Source organism: Acinonyx jubatus, chromosome B3 (assembly GCF_027475565.1).
Source record: "Acinonyx jubatus isolate Ajub_Pintada_27869175 chromosome B3, VMU_Ajub_asm_v1.0, whole genome shotgun sequence".
In the NCBI taxonomy this organism is placed as follows: Eukaryota; Metazoa; Chordata; class Mammalia; order Carnivora; family Felidae; genus Acinonyx; species Acinonyx jubatus.
In genome coordinates, this window is record NC_069386.1 from 132,272,912 (window position 1) to 132,287,262 (window position 14,351).

The 14,351-nt window shown below is 38.1% G+C and overlaps 1 protein-coding gene across 7 annotated transcripts in view; it reads right to left on the reverse strand.

The window, feature by feature from the left end:
- The window catches only part of CATSPERB (cation channel sperm associated auxiliary subunit beta), a 107,202-nt gene that overhangs the window by 14,075 nt on the left and 78,776 nt on the right, over positions 1–14,351 (reverse strand). For all 7 annotated transcript variants that reach the window (XM_053224843.1, XM_015086287.3, XM_053224840.1 and 4 more), the window contains 4 exons: positions 12,842–13,180; positions 7,676–7,815; positions 4,913–5,110; positions 3,985–4,095 (listed from right to left, as the gene is read on the reverse strand). In XM_053224843.1, the coding sequence (XP_053080818.1) occupies positions 3,985–4,095; positions 4,913–5,110; positions 7,676–7,815; positions 12,842–13,180 (788 nt within the window). The remainder of the gene's footprint in view (positions 1–3,984; positions 4,096–4,912; positions 5,111–7,675; positions 7,816–12,841; positions 13,181–14,351) is intronic.

Below are 14,351 nucleotides of genomic sequence, written 5' to 3' on the forward strand. Positions count from 1 at the left end.
TTCTGCCAACTGAGTAAATGTTCAATAAATGTTTGTTCCCTGAATGCATAAAATCCCTGAGAAGTTAAGAGGGCAAAAATATCCATTAATAATGAAGTAAAAGTTGATTCTCTCCACCTTTCTTCAATTCTCTTTTTTATTCACCTCCACTCTAATCTTTACTACTTCCTTCTATCTGCTTACTTTGCGTAATACTATATTATTTTAATTACTTTTTATATAGAGGAAGACAAATCCATTTTCTGTTCTTCAGATTATTATTATTATTTTATTTTTAATGTTTATTTTGGAGAGAGAGAAAGAGGGAGAGAGAGAGAGAGCAAGCATGAGTGAGGAAGGGGCAAAGAGAGAGGGAGACACAGAATCCAAAGCAGGCTCCAGGCTCTGAGCTGACAGCCCAGAGGCTCACACGGGGCTTGAACCCACGAACTACAAGATCATGACCAGAGCTGCAGTTGGACACTTACCCGACTGAGCCACCCAGGAGCCCCTTGAGATTATTTATTAATACAAATTTTCTTTTCACTATGAGCTTTAGAATAAGCCCACCGTGTTCCCTCAAACATACCCTGGTGGGTTTTGATTGTATTTGCACTGAATGCAGTGCAATTACTCTGGAGAGAACTGAGCTTTTTAATGGTGAACCTTCCCATCAAGAACATGAGACTTCTCTCAATTTATTAGGTGTTTTTTATGTGCTTCACCTAAATCATACAATGTTTTTCATACCTGCCTTACACATAATTTTAGATTAAATTCTACATCTTTTATTGTATGCAGATGAAGTGTGGGTTGTTTTTCATTATTACTTCCAATTAATTAGTACAGATATATAGGAACATTACTGATCTTTCTTTGTGATCTGATATCCATTGGACTACATTAGTGATAATTATTATTCATTTTAATAGTTCACCAGTGGTTTCTTCCATATTTCTAAGTAAGTAATTATATGTGGAAATGGTGAGTTTTGTCTCTTTACAATATTTACACTTTATTTATTTTTTTGTTGTGTTGGCTTAGGTTGACCCTACAGAACAAAATAAAATAGAAGCATTGAAGCATTCATGCTTTAATATTGAATTTTATATGTTTGCTAAGGACTTCTCACCGATTTTATTGCATTGGGTGGTATCACTTCTATTTCTGGTTTACATAAACTTATTCAGAAATGAATGTTACATTGTATCAAATATGTTTTATGGCTTCTGTTGAGATTAGTTTTACTTCAATCCATTTATACAGTATGTTATTTTAATGTTTTCCTACGCTCAAACTTGCTCACACTGGAGAAACTCTACAGTCTCCCGATACACTACGGTGTTAGTGTATTCCTGCATTTGACTTGCTGGTAATATTTTACTTAGGATTTTTCACAAGTCACACTAGACAGATTTAGGGGTGAGTGAATTAAAGATATATGTGTGTCTGCACGTACTATTTTCTTTTGGCATTGTTTTGCATTTCTTTAATTTGAATTAAAGTTATAGAATGCGGACCATATTAAGCCTTTTTGGAATTCATTAAGACTTTATTACAAAATAAGCCATCACTTTGTATGAATGTTCCACGCAGACTGAACGGAATGTGTATTCTCTGTTTTACACAGACACACTCACTGCGCTCCATGCCTCCCGGTTCTCCTGACTCATGGAGCTCTTTGCCATGACTGCCCTTGTGACAACACCGCCTCTCCTGGGATGCTCTCTGTCTCTCCCTTACCCTCTTCTACACCCTGCCTTGCTCTTCCTTTGTTGGCTCACCCTACTCCTCTTTCAGTCTGACTCCCTTGGACTAGATTATATGCCCCTGATCCACAGTCATCTTGTGTGTTTTGTGTCTATTTCTACTACTTGGCCGTCTTAAATGTAAGGGTAAGGATTAACTAGGAGAGGTTTTTTTAATGCAAATTTCAGGACTGCACCCGTAGTTTCTGATTCAGTAGCTGCGAGGGACAATTGAGAAAGCTGCATTGCAGAAATATGCCTAGATAATTCTGCTTCGGGTTATGCACGGCCATACATACAGAAACAGTATTTAATTTGTACAACTTTTTTGTTTAACTCCTATCCTCCCCCATTACAGGAAAGATCTATAAAGGTATCTGTTTGTCTTGTTTGTTGCTGTATCCTCAGAGAACATCTGTTTGTACAGTAGTTGATAGCACTAGAAATGTTGAAATTAACATGTGTGTGTGTTGGGGCGCCTGGGTGGCTCAGTCGGTTAAGCGTCCGACTTTGGCTCAGGTCATGATCTCACGGTCCGTGAGTTCGAGCCCCGCGTCGGGCTCTGGGCTGATGGACCAGAGCCTGGAGCCTGCTTCCGATTCTGTGTCTCCCTCTCTCTCTGCCCCTCCCCCGTTCATGCTCTGTCTCTCTCTGTCTCAAAAATAAACATTAAAAAAAAATTAAAAAAAAAAGAAATTAACATGTGTCGACTGCATAAAAAGTACACTAAAAAATTACTGACTTAGCTGTAAATTAGATACAGTTACTATTCAACTCCCAAGAGAATCTTGAAAATCCAAACAAATTAAGGATTTCCACGTAAGTGTAGTAAAATCATATTTCAGTAGTGGAAGCTTGGTTCTAGTGACACAACAGGGTTTATCTTTGGGGAAAAAAAGGGGGAATCAAAGCAGAACTCAGTATTATAGCTGGTCATTGCCTGGAACGGAGCTTCTTACACCAAAATGCAAGATTCAACCAAAAGTCAACCTCCCCCTGTGTTACGTGTGTAATAATATTTGCACAAATGTGTATTATTAGTTTGTCCAACAGTCTTAAAGCACTCTTTACGTCTGGCACTGTTCTGGGAACTAAAGAGGCAGCAGAGGAGAAGATTTCAAATCAACAGCAACAACCCTGACTTATCCAGCTTATCTTTTTATGAATCATGATAACTAAAACAAATGAGCAAAATCCGTAAAATTATAATAAGTGCAATGAAGAACAATAAGGGAGAGAAGGGGGACAAGGAGTGGGTAACAACGGAAGTGGAGTTTCCAATTCTAAATAGAATGGTCAAGGCAGGCCTCACAATGATGGTGGCATTGAAGCAAAGACCTGAGGACAGTGACAGAGTGTGCCATGTGCTCTCTGGCAGAAGAGCATCCCAGACAGGAATTTTTTCAGCTGCAAAGGCCCTGAGTTGGGAATATGTCTGGCATATCTGAAGAACCACGTGGAGGCCAGTGTGGCTAGAGCAGATTAACCCTGGGGGAAATCAGGTCAGATGCAATGCCAAGGCCAAATCACGAAGGACCTGATAGACCGCTGTGAGAATTTGGCTTTTATTCCCAATGACATGGGGTGACAAGAGAGAGTTCTGAACAAGAGAAAGAACCATTTTATGTCTTTGTGTATGTGTGCGTGCACATACACAGTGCGTGCGGATATGGAATGGATGTGGATGTCTGTGCACATCTACAGGCAGGTAGGTGCGTTGCCCATCACGTACTCTTCCTCGGAACCTATTGGTTTCTCTCTGTTCTTCCCACCGTGTTCAGTCCACACTCCAGAGAGTGTGGTTGTTCTCTAGGAAGAACCTTGGCAGCACTTTAAATGTGCCTGTGTTGGACCAAACGGTCTTCTTTCCTCAAGGACAACCCTTCACTTCACTAGGCTGGACATGAAATGGGCCTGGGGCTCCTTTCCTTTGAGAAAAGATACTCTCACGCCATGTATCCCCTTGGAAATCCAGATGGGAACCAGGGAACAGTCAGGAGAAAGGGGTCCACTTAGACTTCTTGGCTCCAAAACCACCTTTAGAAATAGCAGTGAGAGGAGACGGGGCTAAAGGAGGAGGAAGAGGAAGAGGGCAGGAGTCGTAGTAATAATAACAGTGCTGACATATCAGGGCAGGTAGAACATTGTTTAGAATACACCTTCTCATTTAATCCCTGCAGCTAGGGCCATCTGTAATTTCGCTGAATGATTTCTCGAATTCAAATAAGTACTGGTTTAAATGTGAAAAATTATTTACCTTTGACTTAGGAAATAGATTTCTCGGTATGGGTTTGCTAGGGTCTGCATGGTAAAAATTATCTGTGAGGGGAATGGCAATCCCCATATTAGATGGAGGCCGGTAGTTGACCTGTAAGTGACCAAGCAAAGAAAACAGGTAATTCATTGTTATTTACTAAGTCTTTAACTTAAAAATCTTGCTTTTCCATAAAAACATTCAAAGCAATTTTTTTTTTAAATTTTTAGTTCCAGGTATTAGAGTCCATTTCTACTTCCCCTGCACTCCTTACACCTTATTCTTCTGGAATTTCGACAACCTCAACCCATGGTAATAGAACTGTTTGCAACTTGTAAATAAGTGAAAAAAATGTTAGTAGATAAAATAGCTACCATGAAGCAAATGCAATAAAGTTTCAACACTTTATAAAAAGTCTTAGTGATGTCTTTAGTAAATAAACCTTCAAGTTTGGTTATTTGCTTTTTTGTCACAGAGAAAATTAAAAGTAATAGTTAGCAAAGAATAATAATTATATATATATATATTTTTATTTATTTTTTATTTTTTTTAAGGTGTCACAGATACTGACAAGGCACAAATGAAAACTGTAACTACATCACAATGGAACCAGTAAACTATCAGCCCGGGACAGGTCAACATAATGACAAATCACTGTATATTACAAAATCCCTGAGATTATGCCACCATAATATAGCATAAAGTGATTTTTAAAATGGTGGCGCTGAGTTACCAAGAAAAATCATTATTTCAGGAAGTTCTTATATTTTAGAAATAAATAATAATCACATCCTCAAAATGACAAGAAGTTTGAAAAATAACCAGTGTTTTGAGTATCTTAGGAAAGAAACGTTCAGACACGATGGCCAGCCAATCACACAAAAGTAGTGTGTCATGGGCACCCTTACGACAATGTGCTTGGGTTTCTTACCGGCAAAGTTTTGATCATATTGAACCCCTGACTGTCTTTGTGAATGCCACTAGTCCAGTCTTCCAGTGGGATAGGTTTACTCGGAATATGATGCATGGATTTGAGATAACTACAGCTGTTTTTCAATGTTGGCACGACTGTTGTGACAAAGCACTCAGTAGATGCTCCCCAGACAACTAACGCCAATGAGGTTGAACCCTGGAAATATCCAAGTAAATGAAGATTACTTAAAGTAACTGTTACAGGCTCAAGTGTGTTCACTCAAAATTTGTATGTTGAAGCCCTAACTCCCAGTGTCTCAGAACGTGGCTGTTATTTAGAGACAGGGCCTTCACAGAGGGGATTAAGTTAAACTGAGATCATCAGGGTGCACCCTAATTCGATATAATGGCTGTCTTTATAACAAGAGGAAATTTGAACACAGACACACGCAGAGGTGAGACAGCGTAAAGACGCGAGGAAAAGACGGCTGTCTACAAGCCAGGGCGTGAGGCCTCAGAAGAAACCAACCCTGCTGACATCTTGATCTGGGAATTCCAGCCCCCACACCCGTGAGAAAATGAATTTCTGTGGTTTAAGACTCCTAGTCTGTGGTATTTTGTTATGACAACCCAAGTAAACTAACACAGTGACCAATGAAAGAATATACAAAGAGAGGGGCGCCTGGGTGGTCAGTCCGTTCAATGTCCGACTGGGGCTCAGGTCAATGATCTGTTTGTGAATTTGAGCCTCGCATTGGGATCTGTGCGGACAGCTCAGAGCCTGGAGCCTGTTTCAGATTCTGTGTCTCCCATCTCTTTCTCTCTCTGCCCCTCCCTGCTCGTGGTCTCTCTCTCAAAAATAATAAACATTAAAAAAATTTAAGAATATCTGAAAAGAAATGAGTGAAAATAGAAATAGAGAGATATGTTTGACCATAAAGATTGTTTGAGAATAAATCATGACAGAAAACACTTTCTTTTCCAGGAAGAAGTACATTGCAATCTAACAGCTGTGGGCAACACTGGAAATGAGAAAGCTTATGAAATAAACTCCATTATTACACCCTACTCAGACTGATGATGCTTCCCCCCCTTCCCTCATGAACATCTGGAGATTTGCTTGGATGATGTGAATAAAATAACTTCCACTGGTATTCATTTTGAAAAGAAGATATACATGTAGCAATTGCTGTAGCTCACAAAGATATGTTTTTAGTAGGAATTTAAGCACAATATGTGTGTTTGAACACATTTTGTTGAATATTCAACAAAATTAGCTATATTCCGTTTGAAATTTTAAAGTCTTTTTGGAATTTTAAAAATCTAGAAATACTAATAACTGTAGTGATGTTGTAGACTGTACCTCTGTCCCCGTACTCTGTACCCATTAAACGTGATGTATTTTTAAAAAGTTTTACCAAAATACATTGGACCAGAATCTAAACACGGTTTGTTCTACCATTAAAGAGAATATGGTTAGGGTTGGGAGACATGCAAGTTAAATAAGAGACAAGGAAGCAAACAAAAAAAATCCAAAATGTTGGACATTCTATAACACAACTCATCTGATTTCTACGACTCAATGACAAGGGAAGAAAATGGACTGGTACCTACCTTCAAACAAAAGACACTTCAGAGAAAAATAATTACGTGCTGTGTGAATCTTGTTTGGATCCAAATTCAAACAAAACAATGATAAAAATATTTTTAAGAAAATTGGGGAAATTTGATTATGGACTAGGTTTTATAGGATGCCAAAAAATTGTTTAAAAAGTTTTAGGAAAAACAATGGCATGATAATAGTTATGTGAGAGATAGTCACATATTTTTTATACACGTGTATTGAATCATGTAAGAAGTGAAATGGCATGATGTTTGCTTTCATTCTGAAATATCTCAGACGATAAACCAAAAACCAAAGAGCGGGGGGAAGGGGTGATGATAAAACAAAAGTAGCAATGTCTTGACTACTGTTTGAGTATTAAGTACATGGAAATTCTACTTGTTTCTGCATCCAAAAACCTTCATGATAAAAACAACTTTGAAATATGTAGAAAAATATTTAGCAACTCAAAAGGATTAAAGCATATAGTTAAATGGAAGGGGCAAGATGTTCAAAGTGTATGTACAAAGCTCTCCCAGTTTTAGGGAAAAAAAGAAAAGAAAAATACGGTTCGTTTATAGTGACTGAGGATTTTCTACATGCCAGACATTATTTAAAAAAAATTTTTTTAATGTTTATTTCTGAGAGACAGAGAGAGAGAGAGAGAGAGAGAGAGAGACAGGCAGAGAGAGAGAGGGAGACACAGAATCCGAAGCAGGCTCCAGGCTCTGAGCTGTCAGCACAGAGCCCAATGTGGGGCTCAAATTTGTGAACCACGAGGTCATGAACAGAAGTCCAACCGACTGAGCCACCCAGGTGCCCCTAGACATTGTTTTAGATGTCCTACTTGAATTATCACATTTAATTCTCAAAAACAACCCTATGAGGTAGGTATTATCATTACCATCTCCATTTTCTAGATGAGGATACTGAGCCATGGTAAAGTGACCTTCCCAAGTTCACAGACAGTACCAGAAGATCTATACCAGCCAGTCTTCTCCAAAACTCATTCAACCTCTGTTCTGTAATGCTACGATGCCTTTGGTTAATTCCCAAATGTTAAAAGTGCTTAGTCATTCTTGATAGATAGGGTTATGTGTGATTTTCTCTTCTTTCTCTTAGTTTATACTCTAAGTTTTCCATAATTAATAGATTTTTTTTTTGTAACTAAAATCTTACTTGACGTAAAGCTTTGCTAGCTGCAGAAATTTTCATTACATAACTATCAGTATCATCGAAAGAGCCTTCAGTTTTAACTTCTAACAAATTTGGGTTTCCAACAATGACATTCAGTAGTGGTATTTCAAGTGTTCGAACACCTATGGAAACAAGGCCAGAGTTTAAAATTAGTTAAAATTAAATCACTGGGTGTCAACTATACTAAAATATCTGTATCTACATTTATATCTATCTCTCCAGGTAAAATTCTTCTGGAAATTAATAAAAAAGAAAAAATTAAATCATGAAATATTTATTTTTTATTTATTTTTTTAAATATTTATTGAGAGAGAGAGAGAGAGGGAATGAATCCCAAGCAGGCTCTGCACTGTCAGTGCAGAGCCCCATGTGAGGCTCTAACTCATGAACCGCGAGGTCATGACCTGAGCCGAAATCAAAAGTTGGACGCTTAACCAACTGAGCAACCCAAGGGCTGCATAATCATGAAAATTTTAAACAATTTCATAATGACTGGCTAATCAGGATTCTAGAACATCTGCAGAGTCCGTTATGAAGGATGCATAATGGCCACAAATATAGTTAGGAATTTATGTAGAGTTAACTTTGATGGTTCTTAGAAAAAATCAACTTTGCAAATATCTTCTCAAAGAAATATTGCTCCCCTCCACTTCTCGTTCTTCAGCCAAGTTCTCAAATGCATGGAAAGGTCACTTGGACAGTACCGGTCACAATGAACTGGATGGCTCAGGGAAGAAACTGAAGGATACATGCTCAGTTAAAAGAGCTGTCGGCCACCGTTGCCAAGACAAAACTAGGCAGTTAACGCGGCACATCGTCAGGCCAGTCTCTGCCTTGCAATCACTCCATACTGAGAAATTTAACAGAAAAAGAGATTTAGCAGAGCAAGTAGTCTAACTTCCATCCTTACTAATCAGAAAGGGCTGAGAAGTAGGAAATGATTAGCCTGAAGTTTCATCTGCAACAGTTTCCCTTAAACCAGAGCGATCTGGCCAGTGCTTCCTAAACTATCATCGGGTATTCTGTTAACACGCAGATTCTGATTTAGCGGGGTCTGTGGAGGGCACTGAAGTTCCGCACCCCCCTCAGCTTTATTCACGTATAACTGACAAAGAAAACTGGATATATTTAAAGCGTATAATATGATGATTTCATGTATATATGTGTGTGTGTGTGTGTGTGTGTATACATATACATAGACACTGTCAAATGATCATCACAATAAGTTAATTACACACCCACCACCTCACAGTTACTTTGTGTGTGTGGTGAGAACATATGAGATCTACTCTTAGAAAATTTCAAGGATATAATGCAGTACTATTAACTATAGTCACCATGTCATATATTACATCCCCAGAACTTACTTACTTTACGATGACTCACTTTACAGTGAGAAGTATCTACTGACATCTGTCCATTTCTTTTTACTCCTGAACCCCTGGCAACCAGCATTCTACTCTCAATTTCTGTGAGTTAGACTTTTTAAAAATTAGACTCCACACCTGAGTGAGATAACACAGCACTTGTCTATCCCTATGTGGCTGATTTCACTTAGCATATCATCCATATTCATTACACACACACACACATCATGTCTTCTTTATCCATTCATCCATCAACCGACACTCAGGTTGTTTCCGCAGCTTGGCTATTGTAATGCCACAATGAATATGGGACTGCAGATATCTCTTTGAGACACTGATTACATCTCCTTCAGATAGACACCCAGAAGTGCGATTGCTGGATCATATCATAGTTCTATTTCTAATTTTTTAGGAACTCCCATACTGTTTTCCATAGTGTCTGTTCCAGTTTACATTCCCACCAACAGTGCATGAGCGTTCCCTTTTCTCCGTATCTTCAGCCGTCCTTGCTAGCTCTTGGCGTTATGATACTAGTCATTCTAACAGGTGTGAGGTGATATCTCAGTGTGGTCTTGATTTGCATTTTCCTAATGATTTGTGATGGTGAGCACCTTTTCACGTTATCTGTTGGTCATTCATATGCCTTCCTTGAAAAATGTCTATTCAGGTTCTTTGCCTATTTTTTTAATTGCATTATTTGTAGGGTTTTGTTTGTTTTTGCTATTGAGTTGTATGAGTTCCTTATGTATTGTAAGTATTACCCAACCCCTTATTGCACATACGGTTTGCAAATATTTTCACCCACTCTGTAGGTTGTCTTTTCATTTTGCTTATGGTTTCTTTTGCTGTGCAGAAGCTTTTCAGTTTGATGTAGTCCCACTTGTTTACTGCTGTTTTTGCTGCCCTTGAATTTTGTGTCATATCCAAGTCATTGCCAAGACCAATGTCAAGGATCTTTCACCCTATCTTTTCTTCTGGAGTTTTATGGCTTCAGATCTTAACATTTAAGTCTTTATTCCATTTCATTAATTTTTGTGAGGGGTATAAGATAGGGGTCCAGTTTCATTCTTTTGGATATGATGATCCAGTTTTCCCAACACTGGATCTACCAGAGGATAGATCCCACTGTGTGTTCTTGCCTCCCTTGTCAAAGATTAGTTAACCATATATGTATGGGTTTATTTCTGGGCTTTCTATTCTTCTCCATTGGCCTGTGTGTCTGCTTTTATGCCAGGACCATATGTTTTGATTAATATAGTGTTGTAATGTAGTTTGAAATCATGGAGTGTGATGCCTCCAGCTTTGTTCTTTCTTTTTTTAAAAAATTGTTTGTTATTTATTTTGAGAGAGAGAGAGCAAGGGAAGGGCAGAGAGAGAGAGAGAGACAGAGAGAGAGTCCCAAGCATGCTCCACGCTGTCAGTAAAGAGCCCGATATGGGGCTTGAACCCATAAACCGTGAGATCATGACCTGAGCCGAAAGAGTCAGACACTTAACCGAGTCACCCAGGTGCCCCCTAGCTTTGTTCTCTCCAAAGACTGCTTTACTATTCAGGGACTTTAATGTGATGTGTAACATTAACAGAATGAAGGGTAAAATCATTGATCATCTCAATAAATGCAGAAAAAGCATTTGACAAAATAGGGGTTTTCACAGAAATAGAACAAAAAACCCTAAAATTTGTGTGGAACCACAAAAGACTCTGTACTTTGTACAAGTACCCAGATGCTGCTGATGTGGCTCGTCAAGACACCCACACTTTGTATAGCATGCACTAGGCTTTTCTTCACAAAGAGGCAATTGAGTTGATTTGCTGATTACTATTGGCTTCCATCAAACTGAACAAGTAAAACTATATAATTCAACAACAAATTTGGTATATTTTAAAGCTGCAATAATTAGAACGCTGTAGGATTTGTGCCCGAATACAAAGAGATAACAAAGGAACAGAGTTTTAAATATCCAGAATGGTCCAAGTGATAGGTAAATTGTTTACAAGATAAAGTTGTATTTGAAATCAGTTAAGAAAGGACACACTGTTCAAGAAGTGATATTCGAACAACCAGCTAACCACCTACGATATACCAAAGCAAAATCTAGATCAATTAAAGACTTGGAAAGTTAAAACTATAAAATTAAAACTCTAAAATTACTTGAAGGAAATATGGACAATGAGTCATATAATCAATGAGAGGATTCTAAGGGTTTCAAGAGGAAGCTTTCCACAAAATTTAAGTCCACAATATTGATTGAAACAGAAATAGATGTCCTCCATTTTTTCTCGAAGGCTGTAATTTTCATTTGTATAAATTGTATTTGGTTCTGCTTTTCAAAATGAGCCCTTTTAAAAGTAGCATTTTGTCCTTTCATCATGGTTCAGGTCTTCTTTTGTCTCTTCGAGAGTTTTACATGTACTTGTTTTATTGTGTCTTTCTGATTTTTCTATTACCTCAACTTCTTAGAGACTAAATATCAAGTTCTTGGAGAGAGCCTGCAGACTTTTACATTTAGGTCATTTTCTTACATGTTTTAAAATTCTTGTCCTTGGGACGCCTGGGTGGGTTAAGTGGTTCAGGTCATGATCTCACGGTTGTGGGATCGAGTCCTGCTTGGAATTCTTTCTCTCCTCCTCTCTCTGCCCCTCTCCTGCACATTCTCTCTCCCTCTCAAAATAAATAATAAGATAAACATTAAGAAAATAAAACAAGATTCTTTTCCTCAATTCATGTTCAATGGATATTGATTTTTCCACGGAAGTCTATGTTCCCCGGGTCATGAAAGTATTCCTACGAAGCTTGCCTATGCTGGAGCCCAGGTCTTATAATTATTTCCTAGCTTGGGATTCCTGCAACTGGTGTGTAGTCTCTGGGGATTGTACAGTCTTGGAGTTTGGGGTTTTTAAGGAGCTGGCGTTTTTACAGGAGATCCTTTTTTTCCACTTTGAGTCTTGTGGAGACGATAACCTCCCGAGCTCCCTCTTTGGTTTGTTGGTAAAGTTTTCACAATCCCCTCTTCATGATTTAAGCTCTCAGCTTTACTTAATGGTCTTGGTTCCAACCTCCTACCACAAAGCATATTCTGCTAATGCTTGGGCATTAAAATCCATCCCTCTGTCTATATGGCCTATATCTGAGTCTCACATCCTTCAGGGAGCCACAAAGTAGCTAATTTATTTGGCTTTGAGTTCCCTCTTCATTTCTGGCGACAAGATTTTTTTTCTCTTTTGCTCCCTTCCTTCCATCTTTCCTCCTCTCTTTCTAGCTCAGCTTTTTACTAAAATTTTTATTTTATTTTTCTAGTATGCCATTTCTCCATCATCTTTAGGAAGTTTAATATTACTTTTATAATAAGTAAATGTCATGGAAAAATAGGGAAAAGTATAGAATTCTATTTTAAAAGGCTTTTTGGGGGCTTAAAATAAATACTTGAAATAATTACAACAACACCAAAGTAACTAAAAGATTTTCTTTTCAGAGGACAGAAAAAATCTAAACTAAAATCCTGTGTAAATTTGGGCTGGTAACTTAACTCACTTTCCTCATCTGTATATGAGAATTAAAATCTAGCCTTTTAGAGTTGTTGTAAGTAGTAAAAATACACAAAAATAATTTAGTACAGAGCCTCGCACACAGTAAGCATTCAGTCATTAGCAGCTCATACTGTGATTAGCAGAATGCCAGTTACTACATAAGCCAAAGATAAAGGAAATACTATCAAAGAGCATATATTCCAGAAAAACAACAACATCTCCTTTTGATGCTTCCCAATACAAATAAGCTTACCTTTTGTATTAGGTATGACCTTAACTTTTAAAGTATGAGACTTCCCCAGATCAATGTATTTCAGGACATTGAGGGATAGGGAATCATCATGTTGTTGAAACCAGTAATTACATGGTTTTGCATATATTTTCCACATTCGTCCATTCCTGTGCCCAAAGTTGTATAAGAACCAGGAGTCTTTGGGGACGGTCATATTGTTGAGTACTTTTGCAGGCATGGTAGCAATAGCCAAGGCATTCTTATCATCTAAAATGCTTATGATCATGAAGCTGCTGTAACCAGGAATCACCACGGTCTTCTCCACATCCAGATCTTGAAATGAAGAAATGGTACCTGAGGCTAAAACAGGAATCATTTATTATAAAATAAAATAGCAAATGTTCTCCAAGCACACTGGTGGACGTAACTGATGAAAACACAATTTGAGTTTTTAAACTATGGTCTTAACCAGAGAACACGCTGGCCAGATTTTGAGGTCAGAATTCAAATTATTTTGTAGAAACTATATCACAAATATGTCAAGCACAAACCTATACTTTAACTTTATTATGAAACTAGTTCTATAAAATCCTTATCAGAAAAAAAAATACCCACATAGGGCTAAGTAATGACAAAAAAGCTGATTACTATAGAAATGCCAAGAACCTTAATAATTTACAATCTTCACAAGAGAAGGATAACATACCCAGTGATTCCCCAGTACCTAAACGTGTGCCTATTACACAGAAGGTGCTCAACAAATATTTGCTGAGTAGATGAGTAATTGTTCAGAAAAAGCATGAAGATTTAAAAGAAACTAGACTTTAGGGAAGGACCGTGAGGAACACCACCATATAAGGAATGGAAAGGGAGAAAGATTTCACCAAGCAGATAAAGAAGAAATCAGTGGAGAAAATCCATCAGAGAGGATGTGCAGGGAGCCAAAAGAAGGCTGTTTCAAGGAAGGGGAGTCATCACAATCAAATGTCTTTGATAGGTCATGAAACATACCACCACCACCAATATTCTCCTCATTCTGAAAAAATAAAGCGGTCAGAAGAGACCCTCATAGCTCTCTTTATCATGTACACATGCTCTAATTTTCTCCCACTTAAAACAAACCAACAAAAATCCTTTCCCAGCTTTCTTTCAACTGCCACATAATCTCTCTCCTCCCCTTATAAAAAATTCCTCGAGACGGTTGCCTGCATTCACTGTCTTCAATTCCTCTCCTTTCCTAATGTTTAGAATCTAATCCAACCAGACTTTCATCTATACTACTGCACCCAACAAAAGCTTTTGTCAGTAACTTTCATACAGATCTGCTGGTCAGTTTTCCTTCCTCTTCTGACCTGACCTCCTTCTTGAAAGACCTTCCTCACCTGGCTTCTGAGAGACAGTTTCTCTTAGTTCTTCTTTGAGCAGACCATCCAGTCTCCTTTCCTGACTTGTCGGAATGTTAGGGATTGCATCTTAGGCCTTTTCTTTCCGTATTTACACTCATCTTGTGGGCGACGTCATCTGGTCGCAT